At 45.0% G+C, this 27,569-nt stretch overlaps 1 protein-coding gene across 2 annotated transcripts in view; it reads right to left on the bottom strand.

Moving 5' to 3' along the window:
- The window catches only part of SNX13 (sorting nexin 13), a 165,858-nt gene that overhangs the window by 27,590 nt on the left and 110,699 nt on the right, over positions 1 to 27,569 (bottom strand). Inside the window, exons 16-19 of one of the 2 annotated variants that reach the window (XM_045006178.1) lie at positions 26,344 to 26,381; positions 19,851 to 19,920; positions 6,402 to 6,541; positions 868 to 975 (exon numbers count right to left, since the gene is read on the bottom strand). In XM_045006178.1, the coding sequence (XP_044862113.1) occupies positions 868 to 975; positions 6,402 to 6,541; positions 19,851 to 19,920; positions 26,344 to 26,381 (356 nt within the window). Of the gene's footprint in view, positions 1 to 867; positions 976 to 6,401; positions 6,542 to 19,850; positions 19,921 to 25,433; positions 25,565 to 26,343; positions 26,382 to 27,569 lie in introns of those variants that run through there. The other variant, XM_045006179.1, reaches the window with a different exon arrangement.

Genomic DNA, 27,569 nt, shown 5'->3' with positions numbered 1-27,569 from the left:
CAGAATAATGGAAGAAAAGAGTGGTTAAATACTTTAAAAAAAATGACCAAAAGACAAGAATATTGTTTCAGTCAAGCTGAGCAAAATTACCAGGACTACATCTTCGCTGCAGCTGGAAGTGTGATTTGCAGCCCTATGTAGATGTACCAGGCTATATTAAAGCTAGCTAGCTCACTAAAAATAGCAGCAAGGATAGGATGGTGTGGACTTTCATGCAGGCAGCACAAGCAAGTATATACCCAGGGGAGTCAGGCAGGCTTGTGCAGCTTGCGTTATGTCCTCACTGATATTTTTAGCAAGATAGCTAAAAGAAAGGTATCATGGATACATCTACACAAGCTACAAATCACACCCCCAACTGCAGTGTAGATGTAGACTAAGTCTGAAAGTTGAGCTGGGAGTGGGAAAATGAAGAAGGATATTGAGCTAATAGTGAGAGGGGAAAATTTAACAACTAGAATAAAGTTTTACTGTTCTATTTATAGTATAAGAGGAGGGATACTCTTCCTTAAGCAGTAAACCACTTTCAGTCATTAGGATAAACTACTTCAGTTAATCCAACTCAAAACTGGGTTATTAACACCTTATAAAACTAAGCATCTGCGTCCCCCCCACTTATACTTCAATTATTTAAGTTCTGGTCACTGAAACACAGATGATCCGAGTTAAATTTAGCATTTACCTTCAGCTGTGACATTTACAACATACTTGTGTTGTTCCAAAACAGGGTATTTTATTAAGACAATCTCATGGTGACTGAATTAACATTTAGTGGAATTTACTGAATAGCTGATGGAGAACTATTAGTTCAGGCAGACAGCCATAAGCATGAAGGAAAATTTGAAACTGGACTAGTCAAGAACTTACCTGCAAATATGCATTTAAATCTTTTTTCCTCTTCTCTAAAAATTCTCTGTCCATGTTGTTAAATGTCTTTTTGCCAGGAAGCTTTAATATACTTGCTAGGTTTTCAAACTAGAAAAAAAAAAATATTTTTTTTTTAATATTGTGTTTTTTTAATCGATTGGAAGGCCAGAAGGACCCATTATATCATCTATTCTGAACTCCTGCATAACGTGTCAACTTGAAGCACCCACTTATTTTTAAATTAGAACTGTACAAAATATTCACATAGAATAGATCATAAAATCTGCTCAAACTGAGCTTGGGTTTAAGAGTTAATATTCTGTGAATTAGTCAGAAGGAGGTAAAATATGGTTTGCACATTGGGAACATCTGCAAACCCCTTCAAAACATCCTCCTGCCTCCTCTCCAAGTCAGCCAGCTTGCTGGCATTCTCCACAAGTCCTCAGAGGCCCTGCTTACCACTGTAGTCTTCTGGGGAAGTGGCCTCCTTTCTACTACTGCTGCTTCCACTCTGTAACTGTCTGGGCCTATGCCACCGTCTTTTGGGAGGTCACATAGTTGACTGCATACTGTATCTTTGGGGGAGCAACACCAGTTAGAGAAGTGAAACAGCCCCACACCTGAAAGTGACCACTGTCGCATTAAACCCAGAGCAAGATAGGCATAACCATAACACACAGCACACATGCAAAGGAATCCACGGTTTCTCTAGCATTCACATGCTAGGCAATTAAGTCTCAATTCTTAGCATGTGGATTCTGGGAATCAGAGTTACCCTTCATTATCGCACTAAACCTCAGAGGCCAATCATCTGCTCTTGGGCTTAGGGTAGCAGCACACATATTGGTGAGGCTAAAGTGCCTTTCTGTCCCACTTCTTTTAATGGAGGAGAGGTTTTTTCTCTCCTCCGCAAAGACTTTGTATTTTAGGGAGATAGTGTCTTCCCATGGCAATACCCTAGATATTCAAGGTTGTAAAAATAGAACCTGAAGACTCGGACAATGCTCTTCATGCTCTGCAAACCCAGATTTTCCATTAGAAACATCTAAGAGGTTGGTAGGAACCTGTGCCTTCTGAAGGGGTAAGTGGAATTTAGTTAAGAACCACCTGTGGGAGTGAGGGAATGACTGTTTTCAGGATGTGTGAACTCTAGAGTCCAATCAAACAGGGAAAGGTTGGTTCATTTCCAGTTCTTGCAAAGTGAACTCCAGGGTTTAGTCTGTGAAGACCACCAAACCCTGCAAGGTTCCCACAGCTCTAAGCTAATTACAATGTGTAGGAAGAGCTGTGTAGAACCATTTTCTCTTTTGGCTTTAAGTCTAGTTCACTCTAAAAATGTGTGTCACATAGAAAAACTACTAGAGAGGCAGACACAAAATACCCTGTTAAAACTAGACTAATCAGAAGCCCTGGAATTGGAAAATAGGCTACCAAGCATGGTTAGTTGGTTTCAATGGCACCTCTCAGAATTTATTAAAACACTAACTTCTAGAAACTGGAAGCAACCCTATAGTATTTTCAAGATGCAGCAGGAAGGTCAGAAAACAAAAAATGCTAACAGAAGCTCAACCCAAAAAAACCACTAAAAAGTAAATATCTACACTATTTTATAGTCTGACAAACTGTTTTAAATTAAGATCAGAACTTTAAGCACTTTTTTAAAAACAAAGACATCTTTATAAATTTGTATTTCATGTACAGCAATTTTCTGATTCACCACTTAGTTACATTTCAAACAGACACCTAAACTATCCCTATTGGTCTAAGATGATGTTCTTGTTAATGCACCCGGAAAAGCTGGTTTCAGTATCAGAAGAATTTTGAGCTCCCTCTTCCTGTCCAGCCACCCAATACAAATCCTTTGCCCTTTGCTTCTAGGGTGGGGGTTGCTCAATCTGAAACCAATGCCACAAGCCAGCTTTGTGAAATTTGAAGAAAAATAAAAGAGTTACCAAACATCCCAACCCTCCTTTATGACGGCACAAATACTTATAACTCATTTCTGGGCTCTTATTTATAATAAAATATTGGGCCTAATTCAAAGCTACCACATGGGCCTAATTCAAAGCTACCCTGCTCTGAATCAGCTAAGACCATTGCACTACAGAGGAGATTAATTGTCTCAGGATAATTAAAGCTTTACTTCTTCCTCACTATTCAACCCCGGCTCTGGATGTTATTTGTTTTTAGAGCATCTCTATTAATAATGTGGTGATTCTTTCTGCTAGCTAAAAATTAAATATAAAAAAACAAAAGCCACAGGACTAGGTTTCCTATGTGTACAAGCTGTGCTTGTGAATCAGGGTGCAGGGGGGCTGCAAGTCACTGGCTATGGCTCCCTGATCTAGCATTGGCAAGCCCCTACACAAGTGAGAACACCTGAGAGGCTGCTTTAATTTATGCCACTGTTGCAAAGTCCTTTAAGAACCTTCACTAGCCTAAGAGGGTAGCTGTAATAGAACTCTCGTAGCATACTTCTATATTGAAGAGCACAGGAGAAACATCAGCATCATAGGTACTGACAAGTTACTTACCACACAATGGCATCTAAGATATCTCACTTTTTCCAAATGGCTAAAATAGGAAATTTCACTGTGTGGTAATACATGGTAGTTTTGCTTTTTAAATCTGTAGATTCAAGATTTTAGATCTTGAAAACACCAACAGATAATACATAATTTATAAAAGGTTAAAAAGTGGATTCAAAAGAAAGGCCACAGTATGCAAATATTTATAGTTTATAAAATTGGAAGATATGCAGATTAATGAAATACTCTGTGAAAGAGCAAGATTTGTTAGCTAACTTTAATACACAATAGCATTGAACAGGTTTACAGCCTGTTCTGTACACACTTCCATAAATTACATTTATCTGCATCTTTAAGAAACTCAATTAAAAAATAAAGAATTTATAAGTGTCAATATTGTTGCTTTAAACTGTAGCCCAAACTATGGTGATCTAGAGACTAAGGCAAAACTCACTGAAGTGAATGGAAAGGCTATTACTGACTTCACAGGGCTTTTAATCTGTGTCTCTATATGTACAAACTACATTTTTCTAGAATACATTTTATCAGCATGGGGACAACATCAACTACACATCTTTACCCCCTGCTGTAAGAAACCTAACACAGCTGTTTCAGCTTCATGGATTCCAGGGTGTGTTACGTCTTTTTTTTTTTTAAATAGATATTAATCCTGCAGAGAGGAATGGGTGCAAAATTGATATACTGAAATATATTATTCTACATCCCCTGCTAGTCAGTGAGTCAGAGTTGTCCAAGCCTGTTGGATTATAACAGTTTTTATAATCTAAAAAAATATTTAACCTATGTACAGCTACAAATTATTAAATATACGTTGTATGAGTACAGTATATGTATATTAGGGATGTAAATAGTATGTAAAAAAAGTAACTTTGTAAGTGATTAAAATTCTATCAAAGGTTTAACCAGGGAACTAGAGGTGTGGGGGTGCTGCAGCAGTTTTACATGGGGTCCCAGCAGCTGGGACCCCAGGCATGCAGGGCCAGCAGTTGAGTTTAATCATTAACTGAAACCAATAAGCATCAAGCTTATCGGTTAACCAGTTACACTTTTACATTGTGTGTGTGTGTGTGTGTGTGTGCGTGCGCACGCACACTTACTCTTCAAGAAGTTGGTCATTTCCATTTTAAAATGTTATTTTGACCCTATAAAGCCTGACATGGCAACAGAGAACTCATTAGGAGTATTAAACCTATTTACACTTCTGTTACCAAAAAAATCGAGTAAATGTATGCTACAGAGCAACAGTTATGAATAGTTAAAGGATTTATATAGTCAACAATCTCAACTGCTACTAAGATGTGGTTCAAAAACATTCGACTCCTTTAAAAGCATTGTGTTGTTAACACTTATTCATGTGAGCAGGTTCTACTTTGTACCAGCTGGTGAATTACAAGTCTTTGCATTTTTTTTCTTTTATTTTATGGGGGTTAAGAGTATGAGAATACAGGCAAAGCAATAAAAGGCAGATTGTCTAATAGTATATATAACTGCCAACAGCTGTCCCCTTCCTAGACCTCACAGATCCTTAGCATTTCACTTAAAAACCTAAATGGCCCATTTCCCAAGCTCAGTTTTTATTTCTTAAGCTCTGTAACAAATGCAACAAATGAACTAAAGAACTGTTCCATACCGACTACACTTCCACTGTGAACGTAAATTTTTCTATAGAAAGTTAAGTATCAAAACATGTCAACCAAATAATTCTGAAGATAATACAATTTTTTTCATTATTCTTTGGTGGTTAATTCTAAAGACACTTATAAAAAGCATCTCTTTACTTGACCAAATACAAAAAAGGCTTCAATCACTAATATACAAAAAACTATTTCCTTTTAAAAAATATAAAAGTATAAGGCTCAGTGCAAATCCTTAACATTAATCATGAGAAAATGTAATTATATATTACACAAGAGCACAAATTCAAATAATTGAAATTCATTATCTAATACAATTTTCAAAAGTTTTCAATAGTCCTACTTGACGAACACTTGTTTTGCCTGACTAGCTAGGGAAATGGTGTTCATGCTATAGAATAAATTTCGCAATATGTTACCAACATATTGGGGGGCATGGGTCTGGGGCTTGCTGTGTTCTGGCACCGTAGCCGGGGAGCAGGATCAGCGGTCGCGCCACGTGGATCCCAGAAGCAGCGGCATGGCCCCACTCTGGCTCCTATATGTAGGAGCAGCAAGGAGGCTCCACTCTTCACACTGCCCCCGCATCTCCAATTGACCAGGAACTGCAGCCAATAGGAGTTGCAGGGGCGGTGCCTGTGGCTGGGGCAGCATACAGAGCTCCCTGGCCATGGCTCCGCATAGGAGCCAGAGTGGGGACATAGCCGCTGCTTCCACAAGCCGCTTGAGGTAAGCGCTGCCCTGAGTCTGCACTCCTGAGCCCCTCCCGGGCCCCAACCTCCTGCCCCAGCCCTGATCCCTCTCCCGCCCTCCGAACCCCTCAATCCGAGCCCATAGCACCCTCTTGGACCCCAAACCCTTCATCCCCAGCGCCCACCCCCCCAGCCGGAGACTGCATCCCTTCCCGCACTCCAACCTCACTCCGAACCCCTTGGTCCCAACCCAGTTCACCTTCCTACACCCCAAACTCCTCAACCCCAGCCCCACCCCCGAGCCCGCACCCCCAGAGCGCTCACACCCCTTCTACACCCTGCACCCCCACCCGAGAAGCCCCCTCCTGAACCCTGAACTCCTCGTTTCTGACCGTACCCCCAACCAGAGCCCGCACCTCCTCCTGCAGCCCAACCCTAATTCTGTGAGCATTCACGGCCTGCCATACAATTTCTATTCCCAGATGTAGCCCTTCGGCCAAAAAGTTTGCCCACCCCTGAATTAAGGCCACACAAATGACAAAGTTTTATCAACTTTTAGTGGCCAATTCTAAAACAATGCTATGGCTGCTAAGACACAACCATGCCTTTCAAAGATATAAACAGTCATAAGATTAAACAGTATCTATGGGACCAGTTACCTGTTCAGTTATCCTCATGTGGAAGTCATGGAAGTCACTGTAGCGACGATACGTTTTCCATATCTCTTCACTAGTTGGATTTCTCCGATGTACAGTGATCGCATACAGTGCATATGTCTTGCCATGGTCGTTGCATACTCCTGCCACAGCATATGGGTTATAGTCAGCATAGACTAGTAATTTAAAACAAAAACGAAGAGGGAAGAGAAACACAGAACAAGGAGGAAGACGAAAGGACACAAGAGACATGAAATGGAAACATCTGAAATGACAGACCTGGACACAAAAATGGATGCAAGCAATAAACCCTCTGTAGATGGCATCCTCCAGAGACTCCCATATTGTGTAATCATGAATCTTTAGCTTAGAAGAAAATTATACATTGTATATATATGCGCCTCAAGCTAAGGAGTCAAGTAGCTCGTGATGAAATGCAATTATAGGCGGGGTGCAGATAGTGATGCCTATAGATAAAGTTGCTTGACACTTTCCATTATAAAAGACGGTTACTCACCTTTGTAACTGTTGTTCTTCGAGATGTGTTGCTCATATCCATTCCAGTTAGGTGTGCACGCGCCGCGTGCACGTTCGTCGGAAGATTTTTACCCTAGCAAACCCCGGTGGGTCGGCTGGGTCGCCCCCATGGAGTGGCGCCACCATGGTTCCGGATATATACCCCTGCCGACCCGACCGCTCCTCAGTTCCTTCTTGCTGGTTACTCCGACAGTGGGGAAGGAGGGCGGGTTTGGAATGGATATGAGCAACACATCTCGAAGAACAACAGTTACAAAGGTGAGTAGCCGTCTTTTCTTCTTCGAGTGCTTGCTCATATCCATTCCAGTTAGGTGATTCCAAAGCCTTATCTAGGCGGTGGGGTCGGAGTGAGATGTCGCGGAGTGTAATACTGCGGAGCCAAAGGCTGCATCATCCCTGGACTGCTGAACCAGGGCATAGTGAGAGGCGAAGGTATGGACCGAGGACCAGGTAGCTGCGCGACATATCTCGTGGATGGGCACGTGAGCCAGGAAAGCAGCAGATGAGGCTTGAGCCCTGGTAGAGTGGGCAGTGAGGTGGCTCGACGGAACATGAGCCAAGTCGTAACAGGTGCGGATGCAAGATGTCACCCAGGATGAAATCCTCTGTGAGGAAACGGGTAGGCCCTTCATACGCTCTGCCCCCGCGACGAAGAGTTTGGGGGTTCTGCGGAAGGGCTTCGTCAGCTCGATATAAAAAGCGAGTGCTCTACGGACGTCTAGGGAGTGCAGTTGAAGCTCTCTGCGCGATGAATGTGGCTTTGGGAAGAAGACCGGAAGGAAGATCTCCTGGTTAACATGGAATGCCGATACCACTTTGGGGAGAAAGGCCAGGTGTGGTCGCAACTGCACCGTGTCCTTGTGGAACACAGTATATGGAGGGTCCGCCGTGAGAGCCCGAAGCTCGGAAACTCGTCTTGCCGATGTGATGGCCACGAGGAAGGCGGTTTTCCAGGACAGGTAGAGAAGGGAGCAAGTTGCTAATGGCTCGAATGAGGCCGACATAAGTCTGGTAAGAAACAGGTTGAGGTCCCAGGTCGGGGCGGGGCGGCGTACCTGGGGGTATAGGCGCTCCAAGGCCTTGAGGAATCTAGATACCATAGGATGCGAAAACACCGAGTGGCCTTTCTCCCCTGGGTGGAAGGTAGAGATGGCCGCCAAGTGCACCCTCAAAGATGATACCACTAGGCCCTGTTGCTTAAGAGACCAGAGGTAGTCCAAGATGGTGGGGATGGAGACCTCGGCGGGAAGAACGTTGTGCTCTCCACACCAGCATGTGAAACGCTTCCACTTGGCCAGATGTTGCTCTAGTGGAAGGTTTTCTGCTACCTAAGAGTACTTGTTGCACTGGGACAGAGCAACGCAACTCAGACTAGGTCAACCACTCAGGAGCCATGCCGTGAGATGGAGGGACTGTAGGTCTGGGTGACGCAGTTTGCCATGGTCCTGGGTTATCAGGTCCAGGTGAAGAGGTAGTGGGATAGGGTCGGCTATTGACAGGTCTAGCAACATGGTGTACCAGTGCTGCCTGGGCCACGCTGGAGCGATCATGATCAAGCGGGCTCTGTCCCTGCGTATTTTCAGCAGGACCTTGTGGATGAGTGGGAACGGTGGAAAAGCGTATAGCAGGTGAGTCGTCCACAGTATCAGGAAGGCGTCCGCTATGGAACCCTGTGAGAGGCCTTGAAAGGAATGGAACATCTGGCATTTCCTGTTCTCGCGGGACGCGAAGAGGTCTACACGGGGAAATCCCCACTTCCGGAAGACTGAAAGAATAACGTCCGGGCGAAGCGACCACTCGTGAGAAAGGAAGGATCTGCTGAGGCGATCCGCCAGAGTATTCCGAACCTCCGGGAGAAAGGACACTATGAGATCTATGGAGTGGGCTATACAAAAGTCCCAGAGTCATAAGGCCTCCTGACAAAGGGTCGAGGACCTTGTCCCACCCCGTTTGTTTATATAGTACATGGCTGTTGTGTTGTTGGTGAATATTGACACACAACGGCCTTGCAAGTGCTGATGGAACGCCTGGCAAGCAAGGCAGATTGCTCTCAGCTCCCGGACATTGATGTGCAAGGTCAGTTCCTGAGATGACCAAAGGCCTTGAGTGCGTAGATGCCCGAGGTGAGCACCCCAACCGAGAGATGATGCGTCCGTCGTCAGGGATGCAGAGGGCTGGGGCGGATGGAACGGCAGCCCTGCACACACCAGGGAGGGGGTCAGCCACCATTCGAAGGAGCTTAAGACGCTCGGGGGAATGGTGACGATCATGTCTATGGCATCCCTGCCTGGTCGGTACACTGAGTTGAGCCACGATTGGAGGGGACGGAGGCGTAGTGTGGCGTATTTTGTCACAAACGTGCAGGCTGCCACGTGACCCAGGAGACCGAGGCAAGTGCGAACCGAAGTCAACGGAGCAGCTTGCAGACTGTGGATGATGGCCACCATTGCTTGGAACCGGGGCAGCGGTAAGCAGGCTCTGGCGAGGTTGGAGTCTAGGGTTGCTCCTATGAAGTCTATCCTCTGAGTGGGAATCAGAGTGGATTTTTCCGCATTGATCATTAGGCCTAGATGTAGGAAAAGGTCCTTGACAATGCCGACGTGATGGATCACTTGTGCCTCGGAGGCCCCTCGGATGAGCCAGTCGTCTAGAAACGGAAAAACGTATATCCGACGGCGGCGGAGGTGGGCAGCGACTACAGCCATGCATTTCGTAAATACTCTTGGGGCTGTAGAGAGTCCGAACGGTAGGACCGCAAACTGAAAATGTTGGCGGTTGATTACGAACCGGAGGAACCTCCTGTGAGGTGGGTAGATGGCTATGTGAAAATACGCATCTTTCATGTCGAGGGCGGCATACCAGTCTCCAGGATCCAGGGATGGGATGATGGTCCCCAGGGATACCATACAGAACTTCAACTTTATCATGTATCTGTTGAGTTCCCACAGATCCAGGATGGGTCTGAGACCCCCCTTTGCCTTGGGGATTAGGAAGTAGCAGGAGTAAAACCCCGTGCCCCATTCGTGTTCTGGTACTTCCTCTATGACTCCTTTGGCAAGGAGCATCTGCACCTCCTGGAGGAGGAGCTGCTCGTGAGAGGGGTCCCTGAAGAGGGACGAGGAAGGGGGGTGGAAGAGGGGGCATGAAATAAATTGGAGGTGGTACCCAAATTCCAGCGTGCGTAAGACCCAGCGATCTGACGTTAGCCGGGACCATGCAGGGAGGAAAAGGGAGAGGCAGTTGGAGAAAGGAGGAAACGGATCCTGTGACAATACTGGTACGACGCCCTTGGGCGCACCTTCAAAAGGACGGTTTTGGCCCTGTGGAAGGTTTGGAGGAACCTTGGTTCTGGCCCCCTTGGTTGCTTGACTGCCTCCGGCGACCGGTTCTATCCCACCTTCTAGCAAAGTCCTGTCTCTGTCTGGGCTGAGGGTAAGAGCGGTGTGGCTGGGGGTGGAAGGGCCTGGGCTGGGGTCACTGGCGTGTGCATGCCTAGTGAGCGCATAATGACCCTGTTATCTTTTAGGCTTTGCAGCCTAGGGTCTGTCTTATCTGAGAACAGCCCTTGCCCTTTAGAGGGGAGGTCCTGGATTGTATGTTGGAGCTCCGGGGGGAGGCCTGAGACTTGCAGCCAAGAGATACGCCTCACAGTAACCCCGGAGGCTAAGGTCCTGGCCGCTGAGTCCGCGGCATCCAGGGAAGCCTGGAGGGAAGTTCTAGCGACCTTTTTTTCCCTCATCCAGGATGGCCGCAAATTCCTGTCGGGAGTCCTGCGGGAGCAACTCCTTGAATTTGTCCGCCGCCACCCAGGTATTATAGTTATAGTGGTTAAGGAGGGCTTGTTGATTAGCCACGCGGAGTTGGAGTGCCCCTGCAGAATAGACTTTGCGTCCCAGCAAGTCCATGCGCCTCGCGTCTTTTGATTTCGGGGCTGGAGCCTGCTGGCCATGGCGCTCTCTCTCGTTGACCGACTGGACAACGAGGGAGCAAGGAGGGATGTGGACGTATAAGTATTCATAGCCCTTGGAGGGCACCATATATTTACATTCCACTCCGCGGGCAGCAGGTGGGACAGAGGCCGGAGACTGCCAGATCGTGTTGGCATTGGCCTGGATCATCCATATAAAGGGGAGGGCCACTCTCGTGGGGGCATCAGATGATAAGATGTCCACCACTGGGTCCTCTACCTCCGGGACCTCCTCGACTTGCAAGTTCATATTCTGTGCTGCACGCCGGAGGAGGTCCTGGTGGGCCCTCAGGTCGATTGGTGGAGGGCCTACAGACGACGTTCCGACTACTGCCTCGTCAGGGGAGGAGGATGAGGAGAGACCTGGGACAAGTGGGTCAGTCAAGGGCTCTTCTTGTTGGACAGCCTCTGTCTCCCTTGGGATCTGGGAATCCTGAGGCTGGACCAACACTTCCTCCGAAGCAGGAGGAGGGTGGCGGCTTATCATGGCTTCCGGCACCCGGTGTTCTGATGTGGCAGAGCGCGATGGACCTGGATGCGCACCTTGGGCCTGATGATACGCCCAAGGTGTCCAGAATGCCCACGGTTGAGGTCCGTGATCCTGAGCCTGGGGCTCGTGGAATATCGCAACGGGCACATAGGCGTCTTTGTCTTGGGCATACGCACTGTCCGCCTGCGAAGACACGGATGGGTGCCGGGACGGCCAGGGAGGAGCTGAAAGACCCTGGTACGAGCCCCTTTCTCTCGCCGTTGGTGATCTCCTTGGCACTGGGGAACGGTATCTGGAGTCATACCGGTGCCAAGAGCGAGACCGGGACCTGCGACTGGTGCGGTGCCAGGAGGTCGACCTGGATCTCGAAGGTCTGCGGCGGGAACGGCTGCGAGAGTCGCGGTGCCAGGAGCGGTGCCGAGAGCTGGAGCGGTACCAAGAGTAACGGCCGGAGGTCGAGATGTCGATCTATGCCGCGAGTACGACCGGTACCGAATGGGCGAGAGGTGCCGTGACTGCGAGCGGCGTCGGGACCGTGATCGTCAATGAGACCGTGAACGGTGCCGGGACCTGCATCATGATCGGTGCCGGTCTGCTGAGCCGACTGAAGGAGGCCTCATTATGGCTGGCTTGCCTCTGGAGTGTAATACCCGCACCGGCGGTGCCGGGGGTTGAGGCAGGACAGACTCAATCATGGCTATAAGGTCCCTGGCTGTGGAGAATGTCTCCGGTGTAGAGGGGACCGTAAGCTCAACCACAGGCCGCAACGGGGAGCTCTCAGGGACCGGACTCGACGGCCCCCGCGGGACCGGAGTCAACGGTACTGCAGCAGTCGGTGCCGCAGCAGGTGCAGGTGGCCGGGCGGTCCGAACGGGGCTGCATCTGTGGCGCCGAGGGCGCAGAGGTAGAGGACTTCGACCTCTTCTGCTTCGGGGAGAGAGATTGGTGCAGAGCAGGACCCTGAGCCGGAGATGGCCGGTGCCGCGGTGTATTGGCGGTGCCGGCACGGTCCGGTGCTGGAGGAGCACTGGTAGCAGTGTGCTCAGCGGTCGGTGCTGAGGACGGAGGGTTCAAAGCTGCCTCCATGAGGAGATTCTTTAGGCGAAAGTCTCTCTTTCTTTGTCCTCGGTTTAAATGCCTTGCAAATACGGCACTTATCTGTAACGTGCGATTCCCTGAGGCACTTTAGACAAGAGTCATTGGGGATCGCTTGTGGGCATCGGCTTATGACAGGCCGAGCATGGTTTGAACCCCGGTGAACCGGGCATGGACCCCAGCACCGGGTGTGGGGAAGGGGCTAATGCCCAAACCCCGCTGAACTATATACACTAACTATTTAAGAACTATTAAAGTAACTATATAACTATATATAAAACCAACTATATACAACAAAGATAGCAAAGAAATAAGAGGTTTCAGAGTAGCAGCCGGGTTAGTTTGTATCCGCAAAAAGAACAGGAGTACTTGTGGCACCTTAAAGACTAACAAATTTATTGTAGCATGAGCTTTTGTGAGCTACAGCATCCGAAGAAGTGATGAAGCTCACGAAAGCTCATGCTACAATAAATTTGTTAGTCTTTAAGATGCCACAAGTACTCCTGTTCTTTTTTCAAAGAAATAAGGAGTAGCTAGGGAAGTGGAGGACAGCTAAGCCGCGCTCCACTGTTCCAACGACCAACACGGGCGGTAAGAAGGAACTGAGGAGCGGTTGGGTTGGCAGGGGTATATATCCGGCGCCATGGTGGCGCCACTCCAGGGGGCGACCCAGCCGACCCACCGGGGGTTGCTAGGGTAAAAATTTTCTGACGAACGTGCACGCGGCGCGCGCACACCTAAGTGGAATGGATATGAGCAAGCACTCAAAGAAGAAGATCCTGTTTTCAGTTACTTATAAACTTTGCCAAAAACTTAGATAATCTGGGTTGGAACTTTGTTTTGTTTTAAGTTTCAGTTAAAATAGCTCAACTGAGTCTGAGAACAAAGGTAGCGAAAAAATATTTTGACCATGTTAAAAAAATATCTTAAAACCATTCATCAAGAAGCTCTAGCATTGCCATGCCATGGAACAGGGACCTTAAATTTGGCAGGGGGTAGCACTTGTGCCAGGGAAGCAGTTTTTGTTATCTTCACAAATATTCACCCAAATTTGGCTGTGTCATAGGCCTTTAAAACAAATCACAGTTCATACATGATCAATAGAAACCTGTTAGAGCTTGGAAGCTAAATTGTATGATTTCATGTGCTCCATCCCCTCATAGCCCCAACAGGCCTAAGAACTGCACATGTATCATTCCCACGGAATAAATGGGTATGCCCCATCCAGGGAATATAGGGGCTGTGCAAGACTTATCCTGCAACTGCTCCTCACAGCTGCCAGGAGCCACTGTAGCACTGGGCACAGGAACTAAGAGAAGGGAGATTGTCTTTCCTGTGCTCTCAATGAAGGGCGGGGGGGAATGGGGTGGAAGGGTAGGAGGGGGGCAGAGATAGGGCAGGAACTGCCCTGGGGACAGGGGCAAAAGGAGAGAGGGAGAGGCTGGGTGAAGAGGGGGGAGAGACAGGAGCAAAAGGTCTACTACCACGAAAGTACACTCCCCTGCAGAACCTGGACTTGAACATACTATTCCCGAGTCTCAACATTATTTTGCTGTCTAGAAAACAGCTGAGAAATCCACTGGCAAATGGTGCCTCTCCAACCCACTTTAGTAACAGGTACACACATAAGACAACAGCATTCTACTGCTATCAGGTATTCCATTACCCCAAGTGTTAGAGAACAGTGTGGTGGATCTAGAGATTCCAACATTGCTGAAGGCCCATACAAGGGTTGATATGTTTCCGCATGATGATGTTTCTTCTTAAAATTTTAAAATGAGGAAATTAGATTAAAAACTATATAAGAAGAATGTTCAGGTCGCAAAAAATCAAGCACTCAAAAGCAACAAAATATCAGAATTAAGGTTACCCCTGCAACTTTAATTTTGCCTCCTTATGTATATGTATTCTGATATAGTCTTTAATTACATGATTACATACTATTTATTTCACAGGACTGCTGCCTCATTCAATGAACAGAAAGGACGTGCTTATTGAATGGGAAACTATTCAATATTTTCTTTTATCCTCATCATTCAGTGTGTAGCATTATTTACTGCACGCTATCCAAACCCTTCTCTGAATATATAAATATTAATTTCCTCATGGGAAATTCTTTCCTCATGTCTTAATAATTGTGAATGTATTTTCACTACAACGCTGTGAAATAAGGAGGTATTATTCCCATTTTATAAACAGGGAACTGAGGCACTGAGATTAAAGCCAATATTGTCAGAAGTGTCAACTAATTTTGGGTGCTCTACTTGAGAAACGTTATTTGACATTTTATAGAAATTCATATGTTCAGGACAGAGCTTCTATTGACCTCAGCTGCAGTTATGAGTACTTAGGTTTCAGAAGGTTGAGTTTTTCTGAACTTGATGTTCTGAAAGAGCACAACCTATCACTCAGCAACCTAAACTCTCTGTTAACGATGTTTTCTGCCATTGAATTTACTAGCTTTTTAAACAGAAAGAGAAATGTTTGTTGGTAGGAGTCAGTGGTCATTTAAGCAGCTGTAGTTCTCACCTAGTTTGTTGCGAATATGCTACTGTGGTGAGATAATAAGAAAAAATTCTTAGCTTTATTACTACTCTGGAGGGAATTCTGTGCCAAAAATATAAAAATTCTGCACACAATATTTTAAAGTTCTGCAAAATTCTGCAAATTTTGTCAATAAATAAATGTGGAGGCTCCGGCATGGCAGTGGGGAGCACAGGACTCTATGCCAAGCACACTAGGCAGGCAGACTCAACCCAGTAGGATCTAAGTGTGGAGGGGCTTAGTGTGGGTAGACCCGGGTGTGGCGTGATGGGGCTATCTGGGTGCAGCTTGATGGAGGGTGCAGGGGAATCTGAATGAACAGGGGCTTGTTGGGGGGTGGGTTCTGAGTGCAGAGGCAACGGGACTCTGCAGGGGGGTCCAGGTGAAGGTGGCTAGGGCTCAGCAGGGGTAGTCTGGGTTTGGAAGGCTCAGCAAGGACGGGGGTGTCCAGGGGTGTGTCTAGATGCTGGTTTGTTGGGGCTCAGTGGGGTCAGGGGAGCGAGTCATGGTGGTCCAGGTGCAGGTGGTGTGGGGCTTGTTGGGGGGGGGGTTTGAATGCGGGGTTTGGCGGGGGGCTGGGTGCAGGGGGTGAGGATTGGCAGGGTGATCTGGGCATGAGGTGGGTCCACATGCACAGGAGTTGGGTGGATGGGGGAGTAGCTCTGTATAGTGACCCCTCCCCTGACAGCGGAAGAGTGATGGGAACAAGAAGCAGGGGGGAGGGAAAGCATGGAGCTCCCTGCAGCTGGAGAGGTTTCTGGGATGGGTCTGACTCAGCCCTGGTCACTCCTTGGGGGGAGAGGGGTGGGAAGAGGAAGTCCCATCCTCCCCAGCCCAGCTGAGCCTGGCACAGGGCAGGAGCCACTGGCTGGGGCGCCCCATCCCCTCCCTTCCCCACAGTGATTCACTTCTCTGCTGGCTGCTCTGGACGCCTGAAACAACACACCTATGCTATTGAGAAGTGGTACATGACTGCTTTTGTGGCTTCCTTTGCTTCCCCACCAGAGAATCATTTTTCTGCAGGGAAGCAAAGAAATCTGCGGGGGGGCAAGAATTCTGCGCACGTGCAGTGAGACAGAATTCCTGCAGGAGTAATTTAATATAATGATTTTCATGAGTACGTCACAAAGAATTTTACATCATTCCCCATTTTACAGATGGGAAACAAAGGCACAGAGAGGTGAAATGACTTGCCCCAGGTCATCCAGCAGGCCAGTGACAAAACTAGTAATAGTCCCAGTCCACACTGTTGCTATGTAATTTCTCAGTACTCTCCCCCCATCCTGTATTTTTTGTTTGAGTGAAAAAGGGATAATGGTTATGCTTTGAAATGTTTGCAATGTGTAATTGTTAACAAGAACAGTGGGAGAAATCTCATCCATAGTGTATGTCCCAAAACCTTGATAGTTTTATTACATGACAGTTGCAATAACTTTAAGGAACTGAGAGAAGACTGATGTGTTGTCTCCTTTATATCTCCTCCCCCACCATACACCCCATCCTCAATTCCAGTTCACCTTTCCATCTCATTAAACCAGTAGTTGGCACTCTAGAACAGGGGTGGGCAAACTACAGCCCAACGGCTGGATCAGGCCCCTCAGGGCTTTGGATCCAGCCCATGGGATTGCCACCCCTGTGGCGCCGCGGACCCCTCACTGCTCCCAGAAGTGGCTGGCACCACGTCCCTGCAACCCCTGAGGGGGGGGGGGGCCAGAGGACTCCACGCACTGCCCTTGCTTGTGGGTACCTCCCCCGAAGCTCCCATTAACCAGGGCCATGCTCTGGCCCCACTGCGCACCACTGCCACCCTGAAGCTACTCCAGGTAAGTGGCGCTGAGCCAAACCCATCCCGCACCCCACACTTAGCTCCCTGCCTGCATCCTACACGCCTCCTGCACCCCAACCCATCAATCCCCCTGCTGCATCTCGCACCTCTCCTGCATCCCAACCCCCTGCCCTGAGCCCCCTCCCACACTCCGCACCCCTCCCTGCACCACTGTCCTGAACCTCCTCCCGCACTGTGACCCCCTCCTGCACCCCAATCCCCTGCCTCGCCCCTCATACATCCCACACCCCTCCTCTGCTCCAACCCCTTGCCCTGAGCCCCTTCCTGCACACAGCACCCCCTACCACACCCCACACTCCCTCCCGCACCCCAACCCCCTGCCCTAGCCCTACATTCATGGCCCTGCATGCAATTTCCCCAACCAGATGTGGCCCTTGGGCCAAAAATTTTGTCCACCCCTGCTCTAGAAGCTATTACCATTTAAGAAGTTCCTCCTTGCTGTCCCCTGCCCTATGCTACTGTGTACACACATTACAGAGAGCAATTTACTGGAGGACCACAAGCTATCTTGGCTATGTCGCCTGAGCTGCACACTGAGGTAGGCCCCTCACTCCCACTGCCCACCCTAGCTGGGACACTCCTGCCATTGTTTCTGCCAGGCTTCCCCAGCCATGTGCCAGGCCCACCCAGTCCGACCCTCCCCACCCGACATAGGGTGGATATGCATCTTAACTGCTCATTTTCTAGAATTCAGATATTTAAATCTGCATCACCTTCAGCCTTTCCCTCCCAAAATATTTGCTTATATAGGGGCAAGGAGAGGGGCTCAGAGATCCACTGAGAGTCAGGACTATCCAGACCCCAGCTCACAGAGGTGGATCAAGGAGAACTGCTGACACCCCCAAGAGGTTAAGTTCCCCCATATTGAGGCTCACATGTGGGAAGACTGAGGTGTGTGTGTGTGTGGAGGGGGTCAGATCCCCTCTACATGGGCTAGGGCCTCCAAGATTGTGACACACTCAACAGCTCAGACCACCTCAAGTGATACTGACCCCAGATCCTGGCACACATAGGAGGGAAATGTCAGGATGACAGGTGCCCCATCCCTATTCTCCCCAAGCCACTAACCCTCACATTCTCACTTCCCAGTGTCCCAACCCCTCCCCATAATCCCCCTCTCCTTGCTGCACTCTAAATACTCCTCCCCCCATTCCCCAAAACTCTTCCACCCCGTCACTTTCCCCTCCCAGCAATATTTGCACATGTAATTTAGTTTTGTTTCAAAAACAGTTTCAGCACCTTCTGAATATCCTGCTGTACTTTGACTACATTTCCTCAAAACAAAAACTTCGATAGAACCAGATGCCTCCTTTAACAATTTAAGATTTCTGCCAATGGTTGGATTTGAACTCTCAGTGCCTGGTTTGATGGTTGGAACATTCCCCTTTGAGGCATTCAGTTCCTGTGACTCAGGCATTAACAAGTTAATTAGCTTCGCTCTCTCTGCATGCACAGCATAATCTTTGTGGTGTGCCACCAAGTGCTTATATAGATGACATGTCCAAGAACCAAACTCTTTGGGTAATAATGTTGTAATTTGATTTTCCCCAAATGGCTAGGTGTGGCATGCACTATGTTGGAGTAACTCAAGTGTTTGGGACGCTGGTGCTATGGAGACCTAGTTTATCTCTATCCGTGCACAAAAATATCATCACTAAAACATGACCACTTTAAGAAAAATTGTTTTTTCAGGAGGCTGTACCTCAGGAACTCCCTTTTCAAATGGCCTCCAAACTGGGTCACTGACCAATCCCTGTTCCCCCCATGAGGAAAACAAAATTTCAAGGCAATCTGAGTAACTGTGAGGATTTTAGAGCACTTAAAGAAGTCAAGAGGTAAAAGAAAAAGATATTTTTCTAACTATAGTGGAGCTGGTGTTCTGGTATAATAAAAGGGGAGTCTCACTAAAGTCTACATAGGCACACAGAAAAACCTCCCAACCCAATAACAAAGTCTAAAAGGCATACAAAGATACACACTTCTCATCTCTGGTTTTAAAGATATCACACTGCAAAAGTTTTAGTATCCATATAGTGAAACCATCAAATGCACTGAGGGAACGGTTGTCTGCAATAAAATAATAATCAAGAAAGAATAAAATACTAACAGTTTTCCCAATAGCACCTTGTTACCAGGCCAAAAATCAAATATTAGTATTGTAATAAGATCAAATGAAGAAACAATGACAATCTTACCGCTGTAGCATAACATGAACAGAAGATATGATGCATTTGATACCACTAAAGAGCAATCCTATTGAACACCTACATTTTAATTGCAACAGCAATTAAACTTTCATTAATTTTTGAAGCTCTTATTTGATACCACTAAAGAGCAATCCTATTGCAACAGCAATTAAACTTTCATTAATTTTTGAAGCACTGATATGAGAACCATTCTTAACACTTACTGCAGCATAAGATTTAGCTCCTTCTGTAGCTGTAAAAGTCTGGCTCACTTAATCTTTACAGCAAGATTGCTGAAGATGTTATAGTACAGAAGAGAATACTTGAGAACAGGATTTGCTTGACTGAAAAAAAGACAACTGCTAGAAGTGGATAAATTAAATTTTAAAATCAAATCAAGAGTAGTAAGGTACTGTGCATTAGTCCAGTGAATTAAAATTAATGGACAATCTAATTATTAGTGGTAGAGAGACTTTGAAATGTATGATATGCTGCACAACTAAGTCTCCCATTTTAGTACATTAGGTGCACTGTCTACAATTACAATATGAATTTGATGAGGCTCTGGATTACAATGATTTCATCAGCAACAAACATGAAAACAAATGTTTAAGACACAGAAAGGAAAGAGAAAGGATTAGGATTTAAGGGGGATTATAATTAGTTCAATAACATTAGAACACTAGAATTAATTAAAATAAAAAATTTGTATTAAATAGCAGAAGCTCAAAAACTACAGGGGGAAAAAAAAAGAGAAGTAAGCCATCACTACAATAAAATCACTTACCAGTATCTGAAATGTATGCATGTAGTTGTGCTGACTCGTCAGAAGAGACGTTTGAAAGGTCATCTAAGGACTGGAGGGAAGAAAAAGATCATGGTATATCCCTCTATTAGGAAAGACATTTTTGCTTATTCACTTACTCATTTAATTTTAAAGCTCTTAATTCACGGTTTTGAATGGAACAGTTTTATAAATATAAATAGTATTAAAACTGTAAATATTTCCAACATCTGACAACTATAATTTGTTTTCATGTTGAGCCCCTATTTTAGAAGTTTCACTTCTACTAATTTCTATTAGATCTTCGCTATCTTAAAAAACCAAACCAAAAAAACTATTTGATGACCACCACCATTACATTTGTCACACCTTCATCTACTAGCCTTATTCCTTGCAAAAAAAAAAAAAATTAACATTTAGGTTTTAGGATTTAGGTTTTCATCTGATTAAGGCTGTGAGTCTGTCACGGAGGCCACAGATTCCGTGACCTCCATAACTTCTCCATAACTTCTGCAGTTTGCTGGTGCGCTTGACTCTAGAGGCAGCTGTACTGCCCCCCAGGGCTAGCCGTACTGCCTCCACCCCAGAGCCACTACCCACAAACACCATCGGACGCCCTGGAGCACTCAACCCAGCACCAGCGGATGCCCCGGAGCCCCCCAGAACACCCAAGATTTAGTCATGGGTATACAATACAAGCCATGGACAGGTCATTGGGCAGTGAATTTTTGTTTATTCCTCATGACCTGTCCATGACTTTACTAAAAATACCCATTAAATCTTAGCCTTATATCTGATCTAAGTGTATCCTCTTTTTACAGAGCATTTGCAAATGCAAAATATTATAAACATAGTAGCTATTGGTATCAAGAATTAATAAATGTTATATACTGTTACTTCACATGATTGTAAACTAGGGGGGATAGCTCAGTGGTTTGAGCATTGGCCTGCTAAACCCAGGGTTGTGAGTTCAATCCTTGAGGGGGCCACTTAGGGATCTGGGGCAGAAATTGGTCCTGCTAGTGAAGTCAGGGGGCTGGACTTGATGACCTTTCAAGGTCCCTTCCACTTCTAGGAGATTGGTATATCTCCAGTTATTACCATCCTTTTAGTTGAACACAAGTAGACAAAATATTCTTCAGCAAGAGATTTTTTTCCCTTATGTCATATGTAGGAGTACATTGTCAGTTGGGTTGATGCGTTGTCTCCCAGTTCCCAATCTGTGCCCCCCAAAAGTGCCCATGTGTATTGGGGTATACATCCCACAATGGCCTTGCATGTGTTGGGTGGGGCCAGATGGGTCCCAAGCTACTAATTAGGCTGCAAGCCACAGAGCTAATTGAGGAGGAATGGGCTCACCTGGCCAGGAACAGGCAGGGCCTGTAGAAAGCCAGGTAGCTAGCAAGAGGGTAGAGATTGGCAGCTAGGGAAGGGCAGTTACTCTCTGGAAAGGGGGGAAGAGTGTATGAGTCTGCAGGGAGACAGGCTGCACAGACTCTCTGAGAGGAGGGAGTGGAGAAGCTGGCAAACCCAGAGAAAGGGAGAAACAGTTAGGTAGAAAAAAGCCCAGGGAAACAGCAGCAAGGTCAAAGGCAGTTCAGGCCTAGGCTGCATGTTATCAGGTCCCTGGACTAGAACCCAATGTAGAGGGTGGGCCTGGGTTCCCTTACCAGCCACTGGGTAGTGACTCAGGGCGCTGGAGACACCAGACAGACAGACAGTTGGTCTGGAAAGATTGTGATTTCCCTAGAAGGGGAAGGAAATAGTGACCTGACTGGAGGACCAAGCCATGGACCTGAAGCGGCAGTACCAAGAGTGTGAGAGGCCACATACAGAGAGAAGGGCACAGCACAAGACGGAGCTAATTGTCAGAGCGACCAGCAGGAGGCATCATGAATGGAGAGGGAACTCCATCATACCATGTTTTTTGGATTTTTTATTTTACAGCTATTTGATATTAGTATTACCCAGTTAACTTATTTATTCTTGGATAGATTTCTAATGAACTAGATTTGGGGCTGCAAATTATCTGCAAGTGCAAAACGTGTGGGGACAATTGTGTTCACAAAAAAAGAGAATGTCAATCTAGACATTTTAAGTTTTAATGTTACTGTATTTTTTAAAAATAGGGAAGACAAACAGTACGTTAAAGGTATTTACATGTATTGGTATCCTTGCCTCCTTTGGACATTATGTCTAGATTTCAAATCCCTAACTAATAAATGTGCATATTAGGTGTACATGTGTAAGTGCATATTATTCATTTATACAAACTAGTAACCAGTTAACTTCTGAACAGCTTTATGTGTGCACAGATATTTAGTTTATGTTCACAACTGTATATGCCTAACTTTGAAACCTGATTCAGTCCCATTAAGCTAATATTTGTGCAATTTTTATAGACACAAGATCATACACTTCTGGAAGAGATATGATGTGAAAAAACACCACTACCACCACCAGTGTAAATTCTGTATTATGGACCCATTTAGATAATATCTGTGTAACAATTTGAAAAACAGTTATTGTGCATGTACTGCAACGGTTCTGTACATCATCTCAAATCATTAGAATATATTTCAATATATCAGGTAAGATTCATCTACAATATAAATCAACTGCAAAAAGTTAAGATACATCAGTATTGTATTTTAAAATTATCTTAAACATAAGGTACAAAAATATACTTTGCTCTAACCATCTAGAATCTAAAACAACTGATTTACAAAAATAAGCTCTTAGGCTGAGACTGTCCTCCAAGTAAGTCTGAAATACATTCTTATGATCAAGCTATAAACTGCTAAAAACATAGTTTTATAATGGAAATGGTAGCAATCACTTAACTAGATTGGCCATGCTGGGAAGTGCATTGATTAATGAAAATAAACCGAACACATTATTGTTACTCTATGATTATTTACCACAATAGGTAAGAAGGTGTGGGTGTGTTGGTGGGGTTATTTGGGTTTTTTGTTAGCGATATTAGAACATTTAAAATTAGAAGTAGTTTTACATAAAAACTTTTAATACAAATTACATTTAGTGAAGCACAAATTAATCCAAATGCAAAAAATTTTTTGTCACCAAGACAGTTAATATATTGCCATGAGCTACAAAATATTGCAAGTCAGCAACCTTAGAAGTAACTTTTTTTCCTATTCATAGATTGTTCTGCTTTATGTAACTGTAAACAGAGTCAGGATGAGCTCTACCTTGACATCTGGTGATGAATTATGGCAAGTGTGGAAAAGAATTTCAGGGGCTGATTGTGTTTGCATAGGCACACCCACCCCGCTTGGCATAGCCCACGGCAGCCTGGGATGGTTGCTTTGGCAGCTGTGGGATCCCCAGTTTCTTTGTTGTTGGGGCGGGAGGAGTGGAGTGTTGTCACCCTGATTGTGTGGATGAGGAACTGTGAAACTGCTTTGTGACAGGGAGTCTCACCATCAATTGAGTGGCACTCGCTAGACAAGGGAGTGGGCTCCTTGTGTGAGCCAGAAGCACCAATTGCACCTCCTCCTCTCTCCACTGTGGAATATCAGAGCTGATTTTTGATTCCCTTAAGAATCTAAGTTACAGGTTACTGAGCTGAACTCACTAAGAGCTGAAATCACTAAAGAGCTGTGCTAACTAGTGGGGGAGCCTGAAGCTATATTGCGGAGCAGAGCAGCTGGCAGAGCGGAGCAGTTTGTGGGACAGTTGGAGTGCCCACAGAGCGAGCGGAGCCGAGCAGTTTGCAGGGACGGCTGGAGTGGATCACAGGACGGCTGGTGGAGCAGAGCAGCTGGCAGAGCAGAGCAGTTTGTGGGACGGTTGGAGCGGCCCACGGAGCGAGCGGAGCTGAGCAGTTTGCAGGGACGGCTGGTGGAGCACAGCAGCTGGCAGAGCGGAGCGGAGCTGAGCAGTTCGTGGGGAAGGCGGAAGCAGAATCCCACAGAGAGGCAGGGCAGTCGGCCCCGGACCACGTAAGGTGCCCCATTCTACCCAGGCTGGAGGGGGTGGGGGGAACCCCTGCAGATAGACTCTTGAACTCTGGGGCTGCACTGACCCGGGACAGAGACTTTTGGGTTGCTGGACTCTTGGGACATTTAAGGTATTGGACTTTGGAGTCTTGGGGTGATTTTGGGGTTGCTGGACTCAAGAGCCCAGGGAAAAGGAGACAGCCTAGTTGAGGTGTTTTCCCAATTTAATGCTATGTTGTTCATCTCGTGTTATTAAACATTTTCTGCTACACCGAGACTCTGTGCTTGCAAGAGGGGAAATATTGCCTCTTTGAGGCGCTCAGGGATATGTGTGTAAGATTTTCCCAGGTCACTGGGTGGGGGCTCGAGCTGGTTTGCATTACGTTGTAGGGAAGGGACCCCTATGTATTGAACCCAGCCCTTGCTGCTATCAAATCGGCCTGGCAGAAGGGTTACATAACTAAGTGACACAAGGGAGCTGTATTATTTGAGTAGACATATATTCCATACATGGAACTCAGCCAGAAAAAAAATCCACTGATATTCAAATACCTGCACAAGCATTGCAGACCAGAAATAACATTAAATGTTACAAACCTAAGAAAGTAAAAAGTTCCTCCACATATGCAGACCTTTTTAAAATAGCATATCCCACCACTAACATGTCCTTTACACACTGTCAGCAAATCATTTTTACAATAAGATTATGAAATGTGGTAATCAAAGAGTAAATGATATTTTAAAAGTTTAATACCAAATTCACATACATGCAGATAACACATAATTGTGTAGCTATCAAGGTTTTATACCTGCTTTAGTTTGGAATGGCCGCACTAATTATGGTTGGGGAAGCTATGATTAAGTTATGCAGGTAAGCATAAAGACTAATAAATTCACCATTCCTTACCCCCTCAAGTATTCAGGATTTGCCAATATTAATAAAATAATACCACCACTACCACACAGAAAAACTATTGAGGAAATGTTTGATTTATTTTTTTTTAAAAGAATCAATATAGAAATCAGTTGTGTGAAATTTTATAACCTATACTGTACACGGTACAGTAAGAGTACTTCAGCTGAACTATTTTTCTCTAGTTTTTATTTTATGTATTTGATGGCACTTTATATATAGACCATTTCCTTTTAACAGTTGATTAGTCAGTTTCCCCTGTTTTTGTGTGTTTTATATAACAGATGAGAAGAAAGAAAATATGATTGCAAAACCACAAAAATTGTCAGGGGAACTCCAAGATATGTGTAGAATGATAAACTACTTTCAATTCATTTGTTAAAACTGACTAGCTTTCAAGTTACTTGTGGGGACTAGTGTTTGTATCCCTCTGCCTTTAGAGCCAGGTAACTAGATTATGATGAATCACACAGTAGAGACTCAGAGAGAGTCAAAGAATCCCCTAAAGAACAACCTAGAACATTTGCTAGGCATGAAAATAATGCCTTCAAATTCAGATTTCAGGCCTTTCCAGACCTAAAGTAAGGGCTGAGCCCCAGTGTATAAGGTTCCCATCTCTTTCCTTGAGAACAGAGATGGGCTTCAAAGTCACACTTAGGTACAGAAAACGGTCACAGGAGCACAGCTGAATCTTGCTCGGGTCTCAGCCAGGTATAATTTAGGGGAACATACTGAGAGGAAAAGAAGGGAGCATACTTGGGCAGGCTGATTTTTCTTTTTTTAAATGGCTGTGGATTGAAGCTGTGGAATGTGCTTAGGGATTTCGAATGTTAGAATAAGTCCTGTTGGAAAAAAATAGTGGCAAAAGGGCAGGTAAGGCGCTCAAAAGTGTATGATAAACAAGTTTATCATATAACTATTACCTTCACATATGTGGGAACACATACAAACTTTATAGCTACAAGTATTTATTAAAAATTACAGAGGAGTCAAATAATTGAACTGCTTCTTCAGTTCTGATTAACTATTTCAAAACTTTTATTTTAAAAGGAAACTACTGAAATCTGCAAGATTGAGATTTATATATTTTGAACAATTATTTGTATAACTAATGTAAATCACAATTAAGAATTTAATTTATAAACTTTTAAATTTGTTCAAGCCATATCTTGAAAGCTAATAATCTCTAGCAACCTTACAATTTCATAAGTGTATTATTTTTCAAAAAAATATTCCTTGTAGATTTGCATGGTTTCAAGGTGCTCCATCAATGTAAAAAGTATTTCATTTTCACCTAAGCTCATACCTATTTAGGAAATCATTTAGGAATGAATGTATGTTTCTACATACATTAAAATAATTGTAGAGATGAATGTGTCCCATTTCATGAGAGATGGAATAATAAATTGTTCATGTTTTAAAACACAGGGAAAGGGCTGAAAAGTAAATCTGTATTCTGTGGATAAATGAACAGTATTAGGTTTGCTTAATCAGTTCAACAGGAAGGTAGGCTTATGTTTTCAGAAAAGCAACTGCAGTAAAATCAAAACCCTCATGCCTACATACTTTAAACTATTTTATAAGGCTTCTATAATGTTGAAAAAAAGCCCAAGGCACTTACCAAATTTATGCTGCTTGTAGGGGACCCATTAAAAGATTCTGCAGGGAAAAAAATCAATTTAGAATTCAGAAAATACTTTCTAAAACAGTTGCTGCATCTAAGAGTCATGCAATAGAAATAAAATTATCTCAGCTGAAACACAACATTAAAGAAAAATAAATAATTTGTGGCACACACCCAATTCCAAGTGTCTAAGCTCCTAAAGACTCCAACCACAACATCTAAATGAAAATGTGTGTGCACCTGCAGCTAGAAAAGAACAGAGTATTCATACACAACAGAACAATTTGTGATTTTAGGTTCAGGGTATCACATGGAGGCATCATAGATGCTCAAGCATTAAAAATGCAAATATGAAAGTAACCTTAAGTTTGACTAAAATCCCTATATATTTTACCTTAACTATTGAATTTAGTCTCCAAACATAACATACTAACTTTGCTTGGGACAACAGAGCTGCTTTTCTTTGGTCAAATGTTTACTAACTTGCATAAAAAACGTTTTTTGGTCAGTTCCAGTTGAAGAATCGGTCATTAGAATCTCCAAATATTCCATATACCTTCCTATCATACATCAAATCCAGGCCCCTTTTAAAATTTAAACACAGAAAGAATCATTCCCTTGTTTGATATAACCAATCCGATTTTAAGGAAAAGCCAATATTCTGGTGGCTACTACCAGTTCTGCTCAGCAGAGATGCTGAGGAGTGAGAGATACGTGAAGCTTTTGTGGTACCTATTGGTAGGGGGGGACAGAAGCAATGCTCATTGCTGTTGCCTCGGCTCTGAGAAGCACTGGACAGCAGCGCCAGGAGTAGCTCTTATAATTCTGAAGATTTGGTGCAGAGGGAAAAACTGACTGACTATTTCTCTGGTGCTTCTATCTAGGTTTTCATACAGTCCTTGCTACTGTAGTATCAGAGCGCCTTGCCAGCATTAATGGATATTATTCTCACAACAGCGTAGTGACATAAGAAGGTATTCCTCTCATTTTGCAGATGGGAAACTGAGGATCAGGGTACCAGAGGTGACTAAGACTAAAGGCTTGTCTCTACAAACAATTAGTGCATAACATGTTCTGGTGTAAAACTACCTTGCATTAGCCTGCTGCATGCTAATTGTCCATGTGGACCCTGCTACCACACACTAAAGTTCTGTTTTGAAATGGCAGTAGATCAAATGGCAGCAGGCTATGGTAGAGTTACACCCCAGCTTCTCACGCACTAA

This window comes from Mauremys mutica, chromosome 2 (assembly GCF_020497125.1).
Source record: "Mauremys mutica isolate MM-2020 ecotype Southern chromosome 2, ASM2049712v1, whole genome shotgun sequence".
Taxonomy (NCBI): Eukaryota; Metazoa; Chordata; order Testudines; family Geoemydidae; genus Mauremys; species Mauremys mutica.
Note: the sequence above shows the minus strand (reverse complement) of the source record. Positions and strands in the feature narration are given on the sequence as shown.